Below are 21909 nucleotides of genomic sequence, written 5' to 3'. Positions count from 1 at the left end.
CCCAGAGGCCCAGCTCCCTCCCTCCCTCCCCACTGCTCTGGTTTCTTGAATGTAGCTGCTCTGGGCGGGCAACACTTGGGTGAACACTGCACTGTGGAGATCATGAGCTACAGGAGGATAAGGTGCTGATGGAAGAACAGAAAACTGACAGCCTTGAGGCCAGTCTGGGCTAGGAGCGAGATCTGAAAAACAAGGCTTACTGGTCACCAGCACAGTCAAACAATGGTTTATTGCCTCACATTGGCCGCTGGTGGGCGGGTTCAGGGAATCCTCAACCTCCATTGGCCGGCTTAAGGTCTCCTGCTCCAGGTCTTCTTTCTACGTGGGCCTCAGGACTGGAAATCTGCCAGAACCATCAGGTGCAACAGGCTAGGAGTCAGTGCCATCGTCATCCTCAGGCAAGATCTCCAGGCTGCTGTCAGGCTGCGGGACATCCTCACGCGGCGGCAGGGGTGGCGGGGCCCGAGTGGGCGACAATGGCAATGGGGATATGGGAGGAGATGGGCTACTGGGCTCTTTCGGCTTCGCCAACCCCAGGACTTCCTGCACGTTGTGTGGCAGTTCCTGGGGGGAGGGAGGGAAGCATCCAAGAGGCTAGGTGATGGGTGGGGGTGGAGTCAAAAGGATGAGGAGGGGATGGGGAGGGCCTGGTGGGGAGAGCCATGGAGGTTTATTCCCTATGAAGAGGAAAGGACTCACTGGGCAGGCAGTCAGCTGCCTGTACAGGGCCTCTGCCCGCGTCAGCACATCCTCAACGCTCAGCTTCATGGTCAGTTCATTGATGTGCTGTAGGAAGGGCAGGGTAAGGTGCATGCCCGCCTTCCTTCTGGGGTTGGAGGGAAGCAGACTTGCCCCAGGGGTACAGGGCCCAGCTAGAAGAGGCCTTCAAGATTCCCTGGCCTGGCACCATGTAACACAGCATCCCCTGCTAGCACACCTGGACACTGGAACACAACAGGAAGGACCCTCACTGGGCAGGGGCTGCCTGGTAGGTGGGGGACAAGAGTTCCAACCCCACCCAGACAAGGTGGTCCATTCAATAAGGTCAACACAACACACTGCAGGTGGACACACCTACGTCAAGGGAAGTGCCCTTACTTCACCTTAAGGATCTCGTTTGAGCCAAAGCCAGACAGCATCAGGGTATCCCGCTCCATGTCTAAAATGGCACAGGCCACCAGCAGGTGCAGATTGGGGCCAGGAAGCCCAGTCCACAGGACCTGGGGTATCAGAAGAAACCCTGAAGCCCTACTCTGATCTGCCCATCTCCCTTTACCTCCCCGTCCTTCCACCAGCATCTCACCCCAGCTGGCTGCCCACCTCCCACAGCCGAAGGACATCAGGGAAGGGAAATTCCCTCTTGAACCAGATGAGCAGCCACCGGAAGCAGAAGCACAGCGAGCCCGAGTCCTGGGAATCTAGAGGACAGCAGGCGGTTAGCCTTGCCGGCAGCTGGTGGCCAAGTCCTAGTCTAGATCCCAGTCGACTCAGCAGCTGGGATAGGCAGACAGGCATGGCTACACACGTGCTGCATAGGACGCCACCACCACTGCCTCCCTTTAGAGGGACAGGAACACAGGAAGACCATATACTACACCAAGGGAAGCAACTGGGGCCTGTGCACTCACAGAAGCACCCCGAGAATGTCAGTCAGTGTAGTAACCTGAGGACAGCATGAGTGTTAACATGGACACGGTCCCCACAAGCCAGCACAATTGAGGACCTGGTCTAGACAATTAGTGGCCAGAATATCTAGCAGGTGAGTGAAATCAGTCTCAGGCAAGTGTGACAGACAGAAGGCCACACACTCAGAAGAACTGCGTTTCCAGGGGACTTCCTGACAGAAGCAACTGTCTCCCTAGGCACAGAAAGTGCCGTGTTTACCTCCCAGCCAGCACGGTCCCAGGTTCCTCAAAAACACACTTAGGGTCTCAGTAGCTCAGGCTGGTTTCAAACTCACTATGTGGCTTCTGATCCTCCTGCTTCTACCCCATCATGCAGCAGGTGGTCTCACCCAGAGCTTCACGCATGTCAGCTGGGAATCCCAGCAACCGAGCCCTGGCCTCTTCAGCCTTTCTCATTTTAAACAAGCAACAAGGAACTCCCAGCTAGAATGCAGTGGTCCTAGCTGATGGTCCAGAGAAACCTCATCTAGCCTACAGTGGGCAGGCTTCCCCATCCCCCTAAGCTTTGAATGCCAGGTTATTTGGGACGTTTTTCTCATTCAGATGGTCGCACATAGGACTTACCCAGGAAATCACAGAGTGGCTGATCCAGCACCCGCAGAAGCAGCAAGAGCTGCCCGAGCTGCCGCTTCATAGTCTCCTGGCTCTCCTCAAAGTTCCCGTGCTGCGGGAGCAGGAAGTGTGAGAGCAGAGCACTGACCGGACACCTCAGCGGCTGTCCCACACCCCTCTCCCATCCTGTGCCTCACCACAAGTTCCATGAAGCCACAGAAACACCAGAAGGCATCCACTTCGTTCTGAACAACGAAGAGGATTGGGGACAGGAGGTCACTCATGCCCTGAACATAGCCTGGGGGAAAACAGGGTCAGCTGCAACACCTTGAGCACCTAAGACACCCAGCCTTCGCCCCATCAGTGCAGTGCTCACCCAAGTCGAAGTGGTACATGCAGTAGGTTAGGAGGATGTCATGGAGCAGGCCCAGCCCTGGGTTCTCAGGGCCTTCATAGAACTTGTTAGTCCTGTCGGTGCGGCTTACATCTCTCTCTGTGGGGGCCCAACATGGTAGGAGCAGAGAAAGGTTAGCTGGCCTTCCTAGCTGGTCACAGGCACCAGCCCTACTCTCCTGCATGCTGACAGCCCTCAGCTTCAGGGCTCATGCTACAGTAAGGGTGGGGGTTCCCCAGAACCTCTCATTGCCACCCCCAGTGTGAGACTCTGGGGAAATAGAGGCACAGAGGGGTAAAGTCACACAATCTCCCAGTGAGAGTCGACAAGGCCCCAAGACCTCTTTCCGTGTCCTGTCTCCTCCACTGCAGCTCAGCCCCATGGCCACAACATCCACCCAACTGTTTCCAGTCTGCCCCACCCTCCCCCACCCACCCACCAATGAGGCTACGGTATCCATGCAGCAGTGAGTTCCTCCGTTCCTGTTCAGCACTCACAGACTTCCACTGTAGCTTCATTCGGAAGTACTCATCCCTGAGGGCAGAGGTCAAGGAAGCTATGGTCCCTGCAAGCAAAGCACCCAGGGAACACCTGGAGAAGCACCTGCCCTGCTCACTCACACAGGTCCCCTGGTCCTGCCGCCCCATGGGCTTCTGGTAGTATCTGTCACCACCACTGCCTCTGCTGGAAAGCATGTCCAGGGCACTGAAGCACCCTCGGGTGTTCACAGGGGTTAGGCGCTCACAGGAAGGAGCTGTGGGAACTACAACAGTACAGCAACAGACTGCAAGGGACTCCCATCAGGGGGATGAGGCTATTCACTGCATACGGTGGTTTCGAACCAGAATCTGTGGGAAGCCCCAGTACAGTTCACAGCAAGGCCTATGCTGGCTCCAGGACACCCTAATCTGGAAGACTAGGGGGGCCAAGCCCAAGCCTGAGGGCAGAGATGTCTAAAGGATGTGGGGGCTACACGTTCTCACTCACGTTTTCTTCCGCACATGGGCTTTGTGTTCTTCAGCTGAACCCTCCCAGCTAAGGTACCCCAGGAGGAACTTCCATGCCTCCCGCCGCAGGCCAGGGCTGAGACCCTAGGGGTGCGATGGAGCACACAGGTCAGGGGCTTCCTCCTGGCCAGCTGCCAGCCCACCTTAGTCTACATCCACCGACACTCACCCCTGAGAAGATCCGATTTTTCAATTCAGGGATATTCTGCAGGCGACCATCAGGACCCACGTGGCGGGCCCATTCTTCCTCTGTGACTGGAGGAGCCCGCTCCACTGTGGGACGCCGCCCCAGCTCCACCTGCAGAACACGGGCACGTGAGCCCTGAGCCCTCCTGGGCTGGAGGAACCCTAAAGACCAGGGGTCAGCAGGAGCTTCCAGAAAAGAAGGCACCTGAGAACAGCAGCAGCCACAGGCAGCCCTGAGACAGAAGGATCACATAGTACAAGGCCAGGGTGGAAAATTGAGACATCTAGTCTCAAAAACCAGAAATGGTTGGGGAACTGGCTCAGCAGGGGAGTTCTGCTCTAGATCACCAGTGAGGCTCTGGAGTGGGAATCAGTGGCAGAGAACCTGCCTAGCATGTAAGAGCCCCTGGGCCGCATGGATCCTCAGCTCAAGAAAGACATCCACCAAGTGCACGAGGCACGAGCCCATTACACAAGACTCCTGTGAAGTCACTGATTACACAGTTCCAGATACCGGTTTCACGTAACCAAGGTGCTGCGGAATCCTGAACTAGGCAGAGATGCGTTACCACAAAGAACATTGCTGTAACTGTATGATGCTGTGTTACTTTTGTTTCGCTGCACGTTTTAACGATGCTAAGGATGTGTGTTTGTTATGTAGAGATGTGCTGCATTTATTTTACCTTGCCTGCCTAAGGCACCTGATTGGTCTAATAAAGAGCTAAATGGTCACTAGCTAGGCAGAGAAAGGATAGGCAGGGCTGCCAAGCAAGAGAATGAATAGGATGAAATCTGGGCTCAGGAAAGAACAAGAAGAGGAGAGAGTAAGTGATACACCTGGGGCCAGAAACCAGGCAGATGCCAGACAGAGAAGCAGTGAAAGTCAGTTTCAGAGACGTAAGAAAGGTAATAAGCCCACAAAAGAGAGACAGAGCAGGCAAAAGATAGATAAAAAGAAACAGGTTTAAAAAAAAATAAAGTTTTTTATTTTAAAATATTTTTAAATATTTTAAAATATTTTAAAATATTTAAAATAATTTAAAAAAAAAAAATAAAGTGAGCCTAAGCTAGGATGAGCATTCAAAACTAATAAGTCTCTGTGTCGTGATTTGGGAGCTGGCTGGTGGCCCAACAGAAAAAGCCTGGAGAAAACCCAGTTCCTGAAGCCATATGTCCATGTGGCACAAAGGAAAGGCAGAAACAGGGTCACTTGGCGCTTACGCAGGAGATGACCTCGAAGCCAGGCTCTGGCTCATCATCTGGCAGCAGGGGCAGGTCAGGGGAGGAGGCGCCCTCAGGGTGCGGCTGCAGGGCTCCCCGGAAGAAGTTGGTCACTCGAGAGAAGCTACTGAAGGTGGTAGAGTAGGGATCCTGGAGGAAGCGCTGGGGAAAGGTGACAGGTGTTAGCGCTGCCCCTCAGGGTCTCCCCATCACACCCACGGTGCCCTACGTCAATCTCAGCACCCACAGATACCACATTGGAGCTGCCCCTCAGGGTCTCCCCATCACACCCACGGTGCCCTACGTCAATCTCAGCACCCACAGATACCACATTGGAGCTGCCCCTCAGGGTCTCCCCATCACACCCACAGTGCCCTACATCAATCTCAGCACCCACAGACACCACATTGGAGCTGCCCCTCGGGGTCTCCCCACCACACCCACGGTGCCCTACATCCGTCTCAGCACTCACAGACACCACATTGGAGCTGTCCTGGTCGAAGAGCTGCAGGTGGTGGAAGGAGCTCGAGAGGGCAGAGGAGTCGTGGGGGAAGACCAAGTAGAGGCGGGGGTCCTGTGGAGAGCTGGGAGAACAGGGACACACAGGAGGCCACAGGCCTTGGTGCAGCTGGCCATGCTTCTCTAGGTCTGTAGCCCCTTTCCCATCACAAAATGGTACTGCAAGGAAAGTCTCCAGACCAGACTTTTGCACTTCTGGGCCCACATGACTGACTCCGGAAGAAGCTAATGAGCAGTTTTGTTGGGGATGGGGAGATACTCTGTATGCAACAGAGACTACTACTGCTGGCCCATCAAGATGGGCCATTTCTTCCCTCCCTGCCCTCACTCAGCCTCACGCAGCCCACACTGGCCTTCAATTGTCAATCCTGCTGGCACACAGCCTTCCAACAGGGGGATAGCAGGCCTAGGCTCCTGTATCTTTTCGGGGCCTTTCTACTAAAACTGTGCTTTGCTCATTTCCCAGAGCTGCAGGCTGCATAAAGACATGCTGGCTCACCGATCCAACGCTGGCAGAGGCTTACCTGGCCAACAGCAGATAGCGGCTGAGGACCCGGAGCAAGGCTCGGGTACCCCCTCTGTGGAAGTGCAAGGCAGGCAGGGAGCCTCCAGCCTGGGTCACCAGGACCAAGTAGGCCCAACTGAGGCCTGGCTTGGACCTGCGGATGGACTTGAGCTCCCCCAGGCTCACGGAGAAGGCCCAGGAGCTCCGGGAACAGCTGGGCTCTGCACCTAGGGGAAGCAATGCATTGCTGGTGTGGTATCAACAGCGTGACAGGCCAACTCAGGGTGTCCTCTGCACAGCACAGTCTTCTGAAGTCTTGGTGGAAGCTGCCCTCTAACTCTGAGAACTCCGGCATTTCCTTAGAAGTAAACTGCCTAAGATTAGAAAGAACCCCAGTGGATATGTCTGTCCTAGAATGTCCTAGAACCTCCCCAGGCTTCTCTCGGTCTTCAGTTTCAGAACTATCTTCTTCTGTCTCTAGCCTTCTGGCTGTCTTACCTCTCTAATGCTCTCTTTGCTCCATACCCTATTTGAGCCACAACAAAAGGTTTGGGAGGCTGAGCATGGTGACACACACCTTTAACCTCAGTACTTGGTAAGAAGAGGCAGGCAGATCTCTGAGTTCAAGGTCAGCTAAGGCTACATAGTGAGACCAAGCCTCAAAAAAAAAAAGAAGAAGAAAAGAAGAGGAGGAGGAGGAGAAGAAGGAGAAGAAGGAGAAGAAGGAGAAGAAGAAGAAGAAGAAGAAGAAGAAGAAGAAGAAGAAGAAGAAGAAGAAGAAGAAGAAGAAGAAGAAATTACCCTGTGATTAGCTGCCTGTCAGGTTTTCCACAACCCACAAGCCTAAAAACCCTCAGGAGAATTCATGGGTACACCTAGAACCAAGCCATTCTTTCGTAGGCCAGAGAGGAAGCATCTGGAAACCACCTTGACTGTGGGTGAAAAGCCTTTGGAACCATGATATGGCAGATCGCTGCGGTACAGCTTCACTCACCTCTCCTGGGCTCTGCCAGGTGGGGCCGTGGCCGCACTGTGCTGATGACAGCCCAGTCAGGTTCATAGCCGGGGTCAAAGGTGGGCTCCTCCTCGGAGGCACTGGGCTCCCCTCCACTTGGGTCCTTGAGAGAAGGATAGGGAATAAAGAGCTGTGCTCGCAAATGTCCCCAGCTTACAGCTGGAAGCCCCAGAGACAGCAACCCTTTAGAACAAGGGTACAACAGGCAGGAGGGGCAGAAAGCTTGCTTGGTGTCACCCATGGTGGCTGAGGAAGAGTCAGGCTAGAATCCTAGATTCATGGCTACACCTGAGGCCACAGCACCAACAGTCCAGATTTCAGTGACAAGGACAGAGGCCTGCTCTGCACTCTGGCCAAGAAGCCTCTCATGGCCTTTTGACTTTTCCCTGTAAGTGATGGCCACTGCCACTGTGAGTCTACTGGGGACACTGCTATGACAGTTCCGTGATGGACAGAAAAGGGACACTGTAGAGCAGCACCAGCCAGGTGGCTTGGCATGTGAGATGGAGGACCTGAGTTCAGTCCGCAGAACCCACAGGGAGGAAGGATGACTCCTCCGAGTAGTACGTACATGAGTAAGGAAACAAAGCGAAAGAGTTTAGTGCTTCACAGGCTTCCACAATCACAAAAACCAGTTTCCAGCATGGATCTGCACTGCCATCTTCTGGCTTCTGCATGCACCCATGGAGAGTGCACACGCATGCCCATACACTCACACCGCACCCACCCACCTCACAAACTAAATCACCAGGCTAGTGAGCTGGTTCAGACTGCTGTGAAATCTGACAGCCTGCGTCAACCCCTGGGACCCGCGCGGGGGAGGAAGGTTATCCTCCGACTGCCACACACCCACGCATGTAAATAAACACCAAATGTTACAAATGTAAAGCAACTAGGTGAAACTAGAGCACAGGGAAAAGAGCGGAGGTGTGGCCTCACACCAAACCCAGGCCACACCCCTAAAGAAATGGGAACCCAGGCTTTCACCCAACAGGGTTCCCCAAGCAGCCAAGAGGACAGGATATCAGGTCGTTTCACAAAGCAAACACACTCGCAGGTTCCCGAGTAACCCCTGCCTTCACCTTGAGTGGTGAAGAGAAGCGGGGCGCCTACCTTCTTGGAGAAGACGATCTGCGTCGGGTCTCCAGCCTCCTCCACCGGAGCCCAGTGCAGGAGGACGTCACTGTCCTGAGGGACGTGGGTGAGGACTTAGTAAAGTCGCCCGACTGCCCTCAACCACCAACCCGAAGTTCCCCAGATGTCACCTTCTCCACCACACGGATGACGCCCGCGATGAGAGAGTCCGGGTCCTGGTGCTTCCTGGCGCTAGTGTGCAGATACACGCCTCCCTTCTCAAACACCACCTAGGGGCGGGCGTGGTGAGAACCAGGGTCTAGGAAGGCGCCCTCCCAGGGGCGGGGTCCAAAGACACAGACAGACCAGCCAGGATGGGGCGTGCCAAGTTCACAGGCCCGCCCGCGCTCGGGGAGGGGCTAAAACAGAGCTCCCTATCGGCCGTGGAGTGACAGCGTCTTTACCAAGAATCAGTGCTTTCTAAATTAGCTCTGCCTAGTCCCTGCACAGCGGAAGGTGGAAGCAGACCATCGCGGGGGAAAGGGGTGTCGCCTTAGACCAGCGAGGGAATGAGTCCCGAAGTCTTACCCTGTAGCTGGATCCTTCCATAGCTACCGCGGAGGTTCCACTGCCCCAATCTCCTCCCTTTCCGGGTCAATGAGGTGTCACATCCGGAAGGAACCCTCCCTTCCAGGCCAGACAGTGGTTGCGCCCCTGAAGCTGTAGAGCTGCAATGGGTGAAACCATCTGTCTGAACAGGGTAGCTGAAACGTCAAGAGTCGGGTCACGTGGTGTAGACAACACTCTTGTTCGGGGCAACGAGACGGCGCAGGCGCAGTGAACCACTCTCGCCACGAAGTAAACAAGTAGACGGACCCGTGATCGCTACCCAACAACTCGTGACCGCCAAGGAACGCCTCCTTGGCTCTCTCCATATTTTATACTGGCATCGAAGCCAACATTGTGCCATTTTCCTCGAGGGCAAGCCATAGCGGCTCGGTGGAAGCCATGTTAATGCGGGGCACTACCATCTCTTTGTGGGGCGGGACGGCGAGGTGTTGGGAAAGCGGAACAGAGACAGGAAAAGGTGAGAGGAGCTGTGTAGTATCAGAGGCGCGGAGGGGCTCGGGATAAGGGGTCAAGCAGTCAGGCTCCTGGAAACGAAGTTGCCCCAAATTCCTGAGTCGCCGTGGAAAGAGAGCTGTGCCACCATTTTTAAACTGGGCAAACCGAAGCTAGAAATGCTGCCATGTTGAATCTTTGCCAGCTTTGTGCTAAAGAGCAGGGGTGGGAGGAAGCGGGTAGGCTGGACGGAGGGAGAGTCCATATGCACTATTGGCATATGAAGCCGTACTGACTAGCACGACGGAACAGGAGCCGTTTTCCTCCACTTCTGTGTTACAAGTTGATTACGAACCGAGGGACGTCAGGCCGCTTGCCTTCGCTTATTGTCCTGTGTGAGCGTGGGCATGCAGCCGTATTTGTTGCGGGCAAATCGAAATGGTGTAGCTGAAGTCTTACAGTCTTTTCCATAGGCACTCTGCCGCTGTCATTGCTCACTGCTTGCAGATGAAGCTTCTGGTTGCTATTTTGATTTGGGGCATCCAGGATAAGGGAGGCGGAGTGTACACAATGGAGGCGGGGCAGCTACACGGAAGTGATGCAAGAAGCCGCCATGCCTTTTGAGGGCGGCGACGGCGCCTGGCCGGCCATGCTGGCTACGGGCACGTGAGTGGAGGCGGCGTTGTGAGCTGGGGTTTGGGGAGGATCTGGCTTTCCTTAGGTTGAGGGGCCATGGGAAGGCGTGCGGCCATGGGAAGGGTACAGTGTGCGTAGGTCAGGAGGCAGTGATCACCTTGAGACCCTTGGCTGAGTGCTGAAATGGCTAACGCTCAATCCCTCGTGTCTGACTCGCGACGAATGCTAGAATGCTAGACAAGCTTCACCTCGGTGTTGCAAACGGGCTGGGACTTTCACATTGGCGGCGAACCAAGTCCATGCGGTTGTGTTTTGGGGGGTCCACTGGTGGGTGAGGGGGCGCCCATGGGCGGGACTTCCGGTCAGATCCCTGCCGGGGGCGGGACTTCTTGTTTTCTTCCTAGAGTAGGGGCCTCGCTGGTACGCGGGCGTGGTTCAGCCCCGGGCCGCAGCCTTCGGTGGTAGGATCCCCCTGAGACCCCCCGCTCTGCGTCCCGTGCTGCAGCCGTTTCCTTCCCTATCTCCCGTCACACCTGTCCTAGGAGGCCTGCACTTTCCCGCTGGATAGCTCCCCCTTGCTGGTCTGTCCCTGACTCTCACCTCATAGGAGACCACAGGCCTAGGAGGTCCGAGTAAGTCGCCCTCCTTTGAGCCGCCTTCGGAAGCCAGTCAGCCTGTTTTCACACTGCTGCTGCTAGTAGCTGGGTCCTGCCGTCATTTGCTCTCTCCTCAGAGAAGTGAGGACCCAGGCTAATAGCATACAGGTCGTGCCATCTTTTGGACCAGTCACTTTCTCGCCCTGAGCCTTAGCCTTATGTTTCCAGCCTCCTTTCTCAGCTAGGGAGGGTGTGTGATGTGAGTAGGAGTCTTTGGGTGGCTCCTAAAGCTTTGGCTGGGACTTTGAAGTCCAAAAACAGCACTATCAAACCACAACAGCTCATTTCTGTGTCTGTGGCAAGTGTCTGCAGCTTTCTCCTTTTCAGTGGAAAGTTGGGATGCGAAGTTTAGTGTCTTGAAGTAGGCAGGGTAGAACTCAGGATTGGCAAAGGGCTCTGGACAGACTGTCCTTGTCAGTGGCCAGTTCAGCTGGTGGGACAGTCAAGGTCTGGTCTTCCTGATTTGGAGCTTAAGACCCGAAAGTGGAGCGACCACTACTCTTCATGTCATAGGAAGTGAGAGGTTGCTTAGGAATGGCCATCGCATTCTGGTCCAGCATGTGAGCAGCCCCACCTTGGGGAGGCAGGTGGAAGGTGACAGGGTGAATCTGTTGAGTGTGCACGACAGTTTGCAAACTGCAACCAGATTTCAGATTCTGCTCTTTACTGTGGTCCTGATGCGCTGGGATCCCTTCGGGGCTCAGGTTTGCACTGCCTGTCAAGCAGGGGCTTTGGCTACCACACACCCTGGTGTGTGGAAAGAGACACCGTGGTCCATAGTCCCACCACAGGAGCCAGGAGATAGGCAGCGATGTAGCTGTCAGCAGGGGCTGAGGACCTGGAAAAGCCCTGAGCAGCTTGCGCCCTCCTTCCCCCACATTCAGCCAGAGCTCAGCCCTGTCCTAAGAGAGTGACCCTGAAAGCCCAGCAGGTGGACTGGGGTGACCCAGGGAGGGACTGTCTTCCTCACCAGCTAAGTGTAAGGTTGGCAGTGACCTGAAGGCCAGTGAGCTGAGTGTGCAGTCCATCTGGTCCTGGAAACTGTGGAGGGCAGAGTTCCACAGTAGTGGAGGACCTGCTGGACCAAGTGAAGGATGGAGGCCTAGCAGTGGCCAGGGTGCAAATTACCTGTGGTTTTCATTGAGCCCGGCCTCTGTGACCAAGGGTGACCGCAAAGCCATGGCAGTTTTGCTTCAGCCTCTGAGTGTTGTGATTTCAGTTGTATGCCTCCCATGCCTGGCTCACATGTGCTTTAACACCCAACACACCGAGGACAAGGTGCACATGAAATCCATGTAAGTCTTCAAAGACACAGGCTGGGTGTGTGTGCTTCACACCTCAAATCCCACTTACTCCGGTAGTGGAGGAAGGAGAGTCGCTAGGGCTACATGTCGGTCCTAGCTTACAACCAGACAGGCCTTGATGCGGCTGAGTTGGTTCTTGCCAGCACTCAGTAAGTCTTGGGTTCAGTTCCCAGCCCCACATAAACCAGGTGTGGTGGTGAGCATATGTAACCCCAGCCCTCATGAGCTGGACACATGGGAGTCAGGAGTTAAAGGTTATCTGTAACCATATAGTGACAGGAGTACTTGAGACCCTGTCGCAAAAAATAGGAAGACCCCAAGCTGAAATAACCGCAGACCAATCTGGCTACAGCGCTCATGGCCAACGCAGATGAAGACTTAGGACTTTGGAATGGCTCCTGTGTTGAGCAGGATGAAACCTAGAGCTGGAAGTAACGGTGGCTAGTACGGGTCCGGGGAAGCAGGTCTGGGAAAGGGGTGGAGCTTAGCTGAGGGGTGCATGCCATGGAAGGGGAGTCACATTGGGGCCTCGGCCCTCAGGATGGGTAGTGATGGCACAGCCTCAGCCCCTCTGTCCTGCTCTGGCCCACAGGGCGCGGATGGCGTCTGGGCGGCCAGAGGAACTGTGGGAGGCCGTTGTGGGTGCCGCCGAGCGCTTCCGGGCCCGCACTGGCACAGAGCTGGTGTTGCTGACTGCAGCGCCACCACCACCACCCCGCCCAGGGCCCTGTGCCTATGCCGCCCATGGCCGTGGGGCCTTGGCAGAAGCTGCACGCCGCTGCCTCCACGACATCGCACAGGCACACAGGGCTGCCACCGCCACCCGACCTGGTCCCCCACCAGCACCACAGCCGCCCAGCCCTGCTCCTAGCCCTCCGCCTCGGCCAGCCCTGGCCAGGGAGGATGATGAGGAAGATGAGGATGAGCCTACTGAGACAGAGACTTCTGGGGAGCGGCTGGGCGGTAGCGATAATGGAGGTGAGCTGGGGGACGGGAGTTGGTGCTGGGCTGGGGTTGCTGGTTTCTGGACACTTGTCCTAATGCATCCTTAGGAGGGCATTAAAGCATTCCCTAGCAGCCTCACACAAGGTCCAACAGCACATAACACAGTATGCTGAGCAAACACGTGTTCCTTGACTGCTTCTGGTCTGACTAAGGAACTGGAGCATGGTTCTCTAAGAGATGCAGTTGTCTCTGGAAAGAAAGGGTAGGGGCTTCTGCCCCATGCATGGGAGGTAGAGAAGTTTGCAGGGAATGGTGTACTGTCACAGCTGAGGCAGCCAGGATCAGGGTTCCAGGTGCTCCGCAGCATTGTGTGGTGAGCCTCAGGCAGCATTTTCCAGTTCTCATGGAATCCCACTTTGGGCAGCTGTTGGAGGAGGGTCGGAAAGTTGGGTGTTTCTCCGAGCTTTGCCCACGGCTAGTCACCTCCTCCTGTCATGAAGGATATAGACTCTGGAGCCAGGTGATCTAGCATCAGCTCTTTGAAACTATAGGCAAGTGGTTTGGCCACAGGGTCTTTGATTTGTCCCCACAAGACCATCTTTTTTTTGGAACTATTTTGGGTGACATTGTCCCAAGCAGATCTTAACAGGTTTCATGTTGAAGCCAGCAGTGGCTGAGTGAGCAGACAAGCAGATGAAGAGGGTTGAGGCCCAGGGACCAATTGCAGGGCCTGTCTTACCCACAGGACTCTTCATGATGGATGAGGACGCCACTCTCCAAGACCTGCCCCCCTTCTGCGAGTCAGACCCGGAGAGCACAGATGGTGAGGATCCTGGGTTGTTCAAGCCCTAGGAGGCCAGGCCGAGGGTAGGGGTACAGAAGCTGAAGCCTCCCTCTGTCACAGACGGCAGCCTGAGTGAGGAGACCCCCGCTGGTCCCCCAGCCTGCCCCAAGCCCCCGGCCGCAGCCCTGCCCACCCAGCAGTACGCCAAGTCCCTGCCTGTGTCGGTGCCAGTGTGGGCCTTCAAGGAGAAGAGGACAGAGGCGCGATCTTCAGATGAGGAAAATGGCCCGGTGAGGGGGGAATGAGGCCCAGAGTGGTCTGCTGCAGGGAGCCCCTGGCCTTGGCTAGCGAGGCTCCCTTCTCCATCCCAGGACATCCTGTAGTTTAGGAGGAAGGCCCCTTGTCTGTTCAGAATCGTTTTTGAGGGAAGGAGGATCAGATTGTCTCGCAGGATTCCTTTCCCCAACACCATCCTGGATGCGGTTCCTTCAGGCAGCGCTGGCCTGGACCAACCTTCACAGAAAACGCTGAAGGGTTGGGGTGGGGGGAACACTGAGAGGAAAGTTATATGACTTTCCCCAGCTTTCCCTGGCCAGGTCCCGGTTGACACCCGGATCTGGGGGAAGGGGGGCGGAGACCTGCTGTCCTGGCTGAGAAGCAGCCAAGCACCTTGGCACCTGAACCCCTACTCCTGGTCAGAGCCAGGAGTGGGGCGGGGCAGGAACGTTCAGGTTCCTAGTGGGCAATCGGGCGGGCGGGAGGACATCCGGGAGGCGGCGCCTGTGCACTGAGGTTTCCTCCCTCCACAGCCCTCCTCTCCCGACCTGGACCGGATCGCCGCCAGTATGCGGGCACTGGTGCTGCGGGAGGCCGAAGACACCCAGGTCTTCGGGGACCTGCCGCGGCCGCGACTCAACACCAGCGACTTCCAGAAGCTGAAGCGGAAATACTGAGCGGGCAAAACGCCCAGCGGGCTGAGGCCGGCGGAAGGCCACTGTCGCCATTGGTCTATGAGCCATGAGCCTTCTCTGCCCAGCAACAGGACGATTCTTTACGGGATTGGCTCGCTCCGGTTTGGAGCCGGGCTAATTCTAAAACACTCAGTGGGTCAACTCCGTCTCTTGCCTAGCAACAGAAGCTTTACCCGCGCATCCTTGGCTCGCTGCCCAAGCACGGAGCCCATCTGCGGGACCTGGCGATGGCTCCGCCAATGTCCGGAGAGTCGCGCGCCGCCCTTCTTGAATCCCCCACCCGATTGGCCCTGGCCTCCAGGGGGCGTGGCCAAGCCCTCCCGAACCCAGAATTGGCCCGAGGCCTTGAGTTTGATACACTACTAGGGCTGTTTTTTCTTTTGTTGTTTTGACCCGAATCCTGACACTTGTATTCGGTACCCCACGGGATGGTCCTGTCCCGCTCTGCGTCTGACGCCCCCATAAGTTTCACCCCAACGACAGCCTGTCCATCAAAGTCTGTCCTATACCCAGGGTGGTACCAGCTTCCTGTCCCCACCCCCACCCCAACAGGTGCCTTAAAGGGCCCTCTCCCACTCAAGGTAGGGGACCTCACTCTCCGGCCCTGGCCCTGGGTGCGGGGGAGGGGTGGGGGCCGGGGGTCGGGAGGGACGCTCTGAAATTAAAGTTTTACCTCTGGCTAGTGAGTACGTGGTGTATAGTGTGTGGGACGCTGTTTCAGAGCATTCCCGGGCGGTTACGGTGGAAATGTGGTTTTCGGGAACGTAACGGTGGGAGTGAGTAGAGAAGTAGACCGTAGGTAAAACGGGCGGGGGGAATTTGTCACCTTCACATTAGTCACATGGATCGCCTCCCTTTTGTTGTTTAGTTTTTCCCAAGACCGGGTTTCTTTGTGTAGCCCTAGCTCTTTGTGTAGCTCTGTAGGATAGGCTGGTCTTGAACTCATAGAGATCTGCCTGTCTCTGCCTTTTGTCCCAGGAGGTAGATGTGATTTTTCCATTTTGCAGCAGAGAATTTAGCATCATCGAAGCAAAGGAAGAGTGTGGTGAAGCCATGAGCTTCAAATACTAGGGACAAATGCCGGCTTTGCGCTGTCTGCCAGAGGAGTGTAGAGGGCCATTTCTATGCACATATATCATTCCAGCAACAAGGAGATGGATTTAGGAGGCATAGGAGTTAGTTAATGTCAACCTAGATTTCTAGAGACCCTGCCTCAAAGGACAAAACAGCCAGGCGTGCTGGTATACGCCTTTAATCCCAGCACTGGGGAGGCAGAGGCAGGAGGTATGTAGAGCGAGTTCCAGGGTAGCCAGGGCTATAGAGATCACACACATCACACACTCACACACGACCACCACCACCCTACAGCTGAAAAAGTCTAAGTTCATTCTTAAGGTAAGCTGAAAAAGGCTAAATTCATTCTTAAGGTAAGCTGAAAAAGTCTAAATTCATTCTTGAGGTGTTTTCTTTCCATCGACCCGCATGAACCCAACAACACTGTAGCCACGACCAAACACCATATGAAAGGAAAGAAACCATCAATGACAAGGTGTGATGGCACTGGCTTATTTCGGTTTTGTTTTTCCTGAAGGTTTCTCTGTGTTTCCGTCCAGGAGCTAGCACTGTAGACCAGGCTGACCCTGGACTCGGAGATCTGTTTGCCTCTGCCTTCCAATGCTGAGATTAAAAGCAGGAGCCACAACCGCCCAGCTGTAGCACTTGCTTTTAATACCAATATTTCGATAGCAAAGACAGGCAAGATCTCTGCAAGTTTGGGGTTAGCTAGGGTGTTGTAGTGGACTAATATCCACATCAGATAGTTCGTCTGGGCTGAAAGATAAGCCCAGTTGGGCTTGTTGACAGCAGATTTCACTCAGAGAAGGAGGAGGAGGCAAAGAAGGTCAGGAGACCTTGAGTGCCTTGCTGTTCTCACAAACAGATGTAGGCACTTCTGCCCGAATTGCCTGTGGCTTAGGCAGGGGCTAGAGGATACAGGCGAGGAAGTAGGGGGAAAGGCTATCCTGTGTGGTATGGGAAAGATGTCATGCCTGCTAGGTAAGACTCCCCAGTGTGGCCTTTGCACAACTGGCTAGCACCACCCCCAGTGAAGTAACCCTCACTGTAAACCCAGTAAGCTCATTGCTTCCCCGGAATGATCTTTGGTGAGATCGTATTTCGGTTTATCTTTCAGACTTTTAAGAGGAGCTTAGATATTGTTTAGGTTTTCACCTGGAAAGCAACTTTTCGGGGGTGGGGGCAGGGTCTCACTGTAGTCCTGGCTGACCCAGAGCTTGTTATGTAGACCAGGCCGGCTTCTACTTCTTCAGTGCTGGGATTAGGCAATGTGCCACTACGCCCAGAAAGGAATTTTAACAACATGGCTACATTCTGAGCCCCTATCACAAAACAAAACCAAGTTAACTCCCGCGTAGGGACCTAGTATCCACGGATCCAAACGCCCCTTACCCACACGGGCTCATAAAGCTGCAGGCTAATCAGGGGCGGCGCATGCGCTGTGGGAGGAGTCAGACCAGACTGTGGTGAGTTTTGGAATGAATTCAGAAGTGACCCCAATGGTAAACTATCCTCTCTAGCTACGTATCGGAACTGCTGTGGTAGCCTGGGAAACGTTGAACCCGCCCATAGGCAAGGGGCGGGATTTCCGGACGACTCTAGTGGGAAGGCAGGACTTCCGGTAGCAGACCATACCTGGCTTCCGAGCAGCGACTCTGCTCTACTTTGCCGCGTCCCGGGATGTCACAGCTGGGATGCCGGGGCCGCTTGTGGCTGCAGAGCCCGGCCGGGGGACCGCCCCCTATATTTCTGCCGTCGGATGGCCAAGCCCTGGTCCTAGGTCGGGGACCCCTGACCCAGGTGACGGACCGGAAGTGCTCCCGAAATCAAGGTGGGCGCGGGAGAAGTGAAACTGCGGCGGCGAGAGTTGCTTGGGAGGTTGTGCCTAACCAGGAGCTAGACGGGGCTTTCGGGGAGGGACAGAGCGGGTCCGGGAGACTATCACCGGGCGGAGGATGCTCACAGCAGAGAGACGGTGTCTGGGCAGAATGTATCAGGCCGTGCCCAAGACCTAGGTCTACTCAATGTCTCATGGAGCAAGCCGACCCTACAGATAAAAAAATCCTATCCTGTGCCATTCCCGGGTCTGGCCTCTGTGAGTGTAGGTCCCGGTCCTACTGAGGCGTAAACTGCCTCGGGTTCACCCGTCATCCAGGCACTTGAGTGGTAGAGACATAAGCATCAGTTTAAGGCCAGCCCCCAGTGTGTGGCGAGTTCTCGGCCACTCTGGGCTACTTGAGGCCCTGTGTTGGGGGTGGGAGGAAAGTGCCTCTTCTTCTGAAGTGCAATACGTAGTCTGTAGCTGGCCATGTCCCCATACGTGATGTAAACCCTGACTCCATCCCCTTACCCTCAGTGGAGCTGATTGCAGACCCTGAGACCCGGACAGTGACAGTGAAACAGGTACCAGTGTCTCAGCAACGGGCAGCAAGGACTTGGGGGAGGGGGAAGGGTGGACCACAGCCCTTCAGAAGGCTGATCAGCTATTCCCATTTCCACCGTGCCAGACTGAATACCTGTAACCTTTCAAAGTTCTGATTGGTAGCACGAAGTGAATTGGTGGGAAGAAGTGAATGGGTCTGTTTGCCAAATGGGGTATTGGACTTGGTGAGGGGGCGGCTGTTTCCTAAAGGGGTGGAGCCAACTCTAGCTCTCCTTTTCTGCAGCTGGGCCTTAACCCATCAACTGTTGGGATCCAGGAGTTGAAGCCAGGGTTGTCAGCTTCTCTACGCTTGGGGGACACCCTGTATCTGGTCAATGGCCTACACCCCCTAACCTTGCATTGGGAAGAAGTTAGCACATCGGGATCCCAGCCAGATACTCCACCGGGCACTCCCCCTGTGGATTCGGTGGACCGGGAGGATGCTGAGCCTCAGGAAAAGAGGGTGCGGAAATCATCCCCTGGCTGGGAGAGCTTAAAGAAGTTACTGGTGTTCACAGCATCTGGGGTAAAGCCCCGTAGCAAGGTGAGGTCACAGTCATGTCATTTAATTCAAAGTTTTTTGTGCAGCCCTGAAATAGTCTTATCAAAGTCTCTGAGCCTGCGCTGTTGTGAGCAGAGATTGGTGACTGCTGCCACTGAGGGGCAGGATACATAGCAGGCCCTGGAATCAGTGACGTGTTTATGGGCCACTCTGAAATGAGGCCACAGAAAATGGGGGCTCTAGTCCCTGGCTGGGCACGCAGTCAACCGTGAATTTGGTTTTTAAAACTTTACTCACTTATTTATGTGAACTTGTATGATTTTATGTTTACTACATGCACACAGGTGCTTGCAGAAGCCAGAGAGCGCTGGGTTCCCTGGAGATGGAGTTACAGGCATTGTGAGCCACCTGATGTGTGTGCACTTAACCATTTAGTCATCTCTCCAGCTCTTCCAACAAAGACCTTTGCTCTTTCTGAACTGTTAATCCTCCCAGGAGAGTCTCAGGGGAAGGGGGTGGGTGGGACATGGGTCCCCATTAAAGTCTGGAAAGTGGGGAGCAGAGAACACAGGAACAACATGGTATTGTGCCGTCTTCCCTCCCTCAATCGTGGCATTCTCTGATGGTTGCCTGTTCCTAAGGGTGATCCCAGTATCAAAGGGCTGGTGTTGGTCAGCCTGTGAGGAAGGTCAGAGATAACCCTACTGCTGTCCCTGTTTTTGGTGATACCAGGTGGCTGCCTTTGACCTAGATGGGACTCTCATTACCACCCGCTCTGGAAAAGTCTTCCCCACTGGCCCTAGTGACTGGAGGTGAGGTGGGACATGGGAAGCGGCTGGGATGGGAACCCAGAGTCCTCTGGACTACAAGTCACTTGCTGCTTCCCACCGACCGTAGGATTCTGTATCCGGAGATTCCAAAGAAGCTCCAGGAACTGGATACTGAGGGCTACAAGGTATGTGGATGTGGATCTTCTCCTGAGGTCAAGAGCTACAGGGTGTGCTGCCTGTGGGGGAGGGCTGTGTGTGGGGCCTTTGCATGCACACATGCATGTTTGTATAGTGTTCAGGCTGAGCTGTGGTGAGGGGCTCTAGTGTGTCCTTATCTGTCCCTAGCTGGTAATCTTCACCAACCAAATGGGCATTGGGCGAGGGAAGCTGCCAGCAGAGGTGTTCAAGGCCAAGGTGGAGGCTGTATTGGAGAAGCTGGGGGTCCCATTTCAGGTACAGCCAGAAGAGACACTGAGGGGCTGTGCGGGACTGGCATGGAATTGAGGCCTCGGCTGGGGTTGTGCTGACAGGAATGTCCTTGGAGATCCCAAGCACTGTGAGGACAGTGTAACCTGGCCACCTCCATAGGTGCTGGTGGCAACACATGCAGGTCTAAACCGAAAGCCAGTGAGTGGCATGTGGGACCATCTGCAGGAGCAGGTGAGCATACCCAGCCCAGCCCAGCCCAGCCCTCATGACCCTTGCTCCTTTGCCCTTCTGGGTCCCTGCCATCTATCTGTCAATCCCAGCTTTGGACTTAGGAGAGTAGCACTCTCTAAGCGACTCTCTGTCGCTGCAGAGGAGCTTCTGAGAAGCTGCAACTCAGGGGTCAGGGTCTAGCCTGAGGTCCAAAGCAGTGTTAGGTGAACAGAGATGCTCGTGGCTGAGGGGAGAGCCTGGTAGATACCAGGGACATGGGAAGGTGGCTGAAGAGGTGGCCCAAGGGTACAGATCCAGAAAGGCAGACACTGACACAACCCAAGTGGCAAGAGCAAGGGAGTCAGGACTGCTGTGGTTCGTGCGCCCTCTGGAGGCCACTGGGGGAACAGGCGAGACATGCAGCCGCAAAGTCCTTGTGTATGGGGTACAGCCAGTCCTTCTGCTGTCCCACTGCCTCTCTTTGCAGGCCAACGAGGGCATGCCCATTTCCATCACTGACAGTATCTTCGTGGGAGGTAAGAGGATCGGCTTTTGGGGGGGTGTCAGGAACCTTGTCTGTGCTCAGTGGTGGACAGGGTCACCCTCCTTACAGATGCAGCAGGGCGCCCGCCCAACTGGGCCCCAGGGAGAAAGAAGAAAGACTTCTCTTGTGCAGACCGCCTGGTAAGCCTGGCGGTTAGCCGTGTCCCCCATCCTCCCCTGCACCCACCTCTGCTGCACCTCTGAATCCTTCGGACCGGTCTCTCCCCCAGTTTGCCCTCAACATTGGCCTGCGCTTTGCCACTCCAGAGGAGTTCTTCCTTAAGTGGCCAGCAGCTAGATTTGAGCTTCCAGCTTTTGACCCGGTGAGACCCTAAAGGAGAAGGGTGAGAGGCTTTTTTTTTTTTTTTTTTTGGTTCCCAGGCTTACACCTCCCCTTTTGTTCCCCTGCCAGAGGACAGTCTCCAGTGCTGGGCCCCTCTACACCCCAGAGTCCAGCTTCCTCCTCAGCCCCAAACCAGAGGTGGTGGTCACAGTAGGATTTCCTGGGGGTGAGATGCCATAGCCCAATCAATCTCTGGCTCCCCTGCAATCATTTTGGTCCTAGACTCTAGCTGATGGCCACACTTCTCCCACAGCTGGCAAGTCCACCTTCGTCCGGGAACACCTGTTGCCAGCTGGATACGTCCATGTAAACAGGGTGAGTGGGGCTGTGCCCCCCTCGGAGCACTGTTCTCAGGGTAGGACTCTCCAGACTGACTGTGACCTGTCCTGGGTCCCCTAGGACACACTGGGGTCATGGCAGCGTTGTGTGAGCTCATGCCAAGCAGCACTGAGGCAGGGGAAGCAAGTTGTGATTGATAACACCAATCCAGATGTCCCAAGTAGGGCCAGGTACTGGAACCCTGGGATGAGGGTAGGGGTGGGGACTGAGTGCTGGGTGGCAGTGACAGCAACACTTGCCGCCTCCGCAGGTACATCCAGTGTGCCAAAGATGCAGGTGTGCCATGTCGCTGCTTCAACTTCTGCGCTTCGCTGGAGCAGGCTCACCACAACAACAGGGTGAGCCATGCCCTCCAGGCTTGGCCTCTCATCTAAGCCCATGCCCCCTGACCTCTGTGCCTCTTTCTGCAGTTCCGCGAGATGACCGACCCCTCACATGCACCGGTGTCAGACATGGTCATGTTCAGTTACAGGTTCAGGGGCCTGAAGGGTACAGGAGGTGGTAGGGTATGGAGCTCCCCCCTCCCCACCTCACACCCCCCATCCCACAGGAAGCAGTTTGAGCCACCCACACTGGCCGAGGGCTTCTTGGAGATCCTTCAGATCCCATTCCGACTCCGGGAACATCTGGACCCAGCGCTGCAGCAGCTGTACCGCCAGTTCTTGGAGGGTTGAGCCCACAATAAACAGCGTTGCTACTCTGCTCAAGACCACCTTGCTGGGCATGTGGGAGGCCAGCCTGCCATGGCGTTCTACACTGAC

The 21909-nt window shown here is 55.4% G+C and overlaps 3 protein-coding genes across 10 annotated transcripts; 2 read left to right on the top strand and 1 right to left on the bottom strand.

Moving 5' to 3' along the window:
• Positions 1 to 210: 210 nt before the first annotated feature.
• Tbc1d17 (TBC1 domain family member 17) lies at positions 211 to 8919 on the bottom strand. Of its 2 annotated transcripts, XM_048438126.3 has the most exons (17): positions 8747 to 8919; positions 8350 to 8448; positions 8198 to 8272; positions 7064 to 7187; positions 6089 to 6296; positions 5518 to 5629; positions 5046 to 5207; positions 3808 to 3936; positions 3619 to 3722; positions 3071 to 3165; positions 2614 to 2730; positions 2435 to 2535; positions 2250 to 2349; positions 1321 to 1418; positions 1104 to 1220; positions 700 to 786; positions 211 to 564 (listed from the first exon to the last, which is right to left on the bottom strand). In XM_048438126.3, the coding sequence occupies exons 1-17, from the start codon at positions 8765 to 8767 to the stop codon at positions 370 to 372; spliced, it is 1944 nt and encodes a 647-aa protein (XP_048294083.3). In that variant the 5' UTR covers positions 8768 to 8919; the 3' UTR covers positions 211 to 369. The 2 variants fall into 2 exon arrangements, 1 of the variants encoding a protein (XP_048294083.3); XR_015736408.1 differs by lacking the exon at positions 211 to 564 and having other exon boundaries at positions 1304 to 1418.
• A 148-nt stretch (positions 8920 to 9067) lies between these two features.
• Akt1s1 (AKT1 substrate 1) lies at positions 9068 to 15202 on the top strand. Of its 5 annotated transcripts, XM_048438136.3 has the most exons (6): positions 9068 to 9245; positions 9694 to 9886; positions 12409 to 12794; positions 13507 to 13584; positions 13666 to 13835; positions 14355 to 15202. In XM_048438136.3, the coding sequence occupies exons 2-6, from the start codon at positions 9819 to 9821 to the stop codon at positions 14496 to 14498; spliced, it is 846 nt and encodes a 281-aa protein (XP_048294093.1). In that variant the 5' UTR covers positions 9068 to 9245; positions 9694 to 9818; the 3' UTR covers positions 14499 to 15202. The 5 variants fall into 5 exon arrangements, with proteins under 5 accessions (XP_048294093.1, XP_048294094.1, XP_048294095.1 ...); XM_048438137.3 differs by lacking the exon at positions 9694 to 9886; XM_048438138.3 differs by lacking the exons at positions 9068 to 9245; positions 9694 to 9886 and adding an exon at positions 9911 to 10183.
• Positions 14957 to 21850, top strand: Pnkp (polynucleotide kinase 3'-phosphatase). 3 transcript variants are annotated; one of them, XM_087901502.1, is made up of 18 exons: positions 14957 to 15097; positions 17111 to 17421; positions 17947 to 17993; positions 18257 to 18556; positions 18859 to 18927; positions 19247 to 19326; positions 19412 to 19469; positions 19630 to 19737; positions 19873 to 19944; positions 20411 to 20459; positions 20537 to 20607; positions 20697 to 20789; positions 20879 to 20975; positions 21063 to 21124; positions 21209 to 21318; positions 21399 to 21486; positions 21559 to 21620; positions 21699 to 21850. In XM_087901502.1, exons 2-18 carry the CDS (start codon positions 17271 to 17273, stop codon positions 21820 to 21822), a joined length of 1641 nt encoding a protein of 546 aa, XP_087757628.1. In that variant the 5' UTR covers positions 14957 to 15097; positions 17111 to 17270; the 3' UTR covers positions 21823 to 21850. The 3 variants fall into 3 exon arrangements, with proteins under 3 accessions (XP_087757628.1, XP_087757629.1, XP_087757627.1); XM_087901503.1 differs by lacking the exon at positions 18859 to 18927; XM_087901501.1 differs by lacking the exon at positions 18859 to 18927 and having other exon boundaries at positions 21559 to 21850.
• The last annotated feature ends 59 nt before the right edge of the window (positions 21851 to 21909 follow it).

This window comes from Myodes glareolus, chromosome 24 (assembly GCF_982192425.1).
Source record: "Myodes glareolus chromosome 24, mMyoGla1.1, whole genome shotgun sequence".
Taxonomy (NCBI): domain Eukaryota; kingdom Metazoa; phylum Chordata; class Mammalia; order Rodentia; family Cricetidae; genus Myodes; species Myodes glareolus.
This window is presented reverse-complemented; position numbering and strand designations above follow the sequence as displayed.

Excerpts from the sequence above, each read along its gene's own strand:
- Tbc1d17 (XM_048438126.3), bottom strand. The coding sequence starts at position 8,767 with ATGGAAGGATCCAGCTACAGG. Across the intron at positions 8,449-8,746 it reads TGGAAGGATCCAGCTACAGG|GTGGTGTTTGAGAAGGGAGG; the intron begins GTAAGACTTCGG and ends GCCCGCCCCTAG. Across the intron at positions 7,188-8,197 it reads AGATCGTCTTCTCCAAGAAG|GACCCAAGTGGAGGGGAGCC; the intron begins GTAGGCGCCCCG and ends CCTTCTCTCAAG.
- Akt1s1 (XM_048438135.3), top strand. The coding sequence starts at position 11,692 with ATGGCAGTTTTGCTTCAGCCTCTGAGTGTTGTGATTTCAGTTGTATGC. Across the intron at positions 11,808-12,408 it reads AAGGTGCACATGAAATCCAT|GGCGCGGATGGCGTCTGGGC; the intron begins GTAAGTCTTCAA and ends TCTGGCCCACAG. Across the intron at positions 13,585-13,665 it reads AGACCCGGAGAGCACAGATG|ACGGCAGCCTGAGTGAGGAG; the intron begins GTGAGGATCCTG and ends CCTCTGTCACAG.
- Pnkp (XM_087901501.1), top strand. The coding sequence starts at position 17,271 with ATGTCACAGCTGGGATGCCGGGGCCGCTTGTGGCTGCAGAGCCCGGCC. Across the intron at positions 17,422-17,946 it reads GAAGTGCTCCCGAAATCAAG|TGGAGCTGATTGCAGACCCT; the intron begins GTGGGCGCGGGA and ends CCTTACCCTCAG. Across the intron at positions 19,738-19,872 it reads AGCTGGGGGTCCCATTTCAG|GTGCTGGTGGCAACACATGC; the intron begins GTACAGCCAGAA and ends CCACCTCCATAG.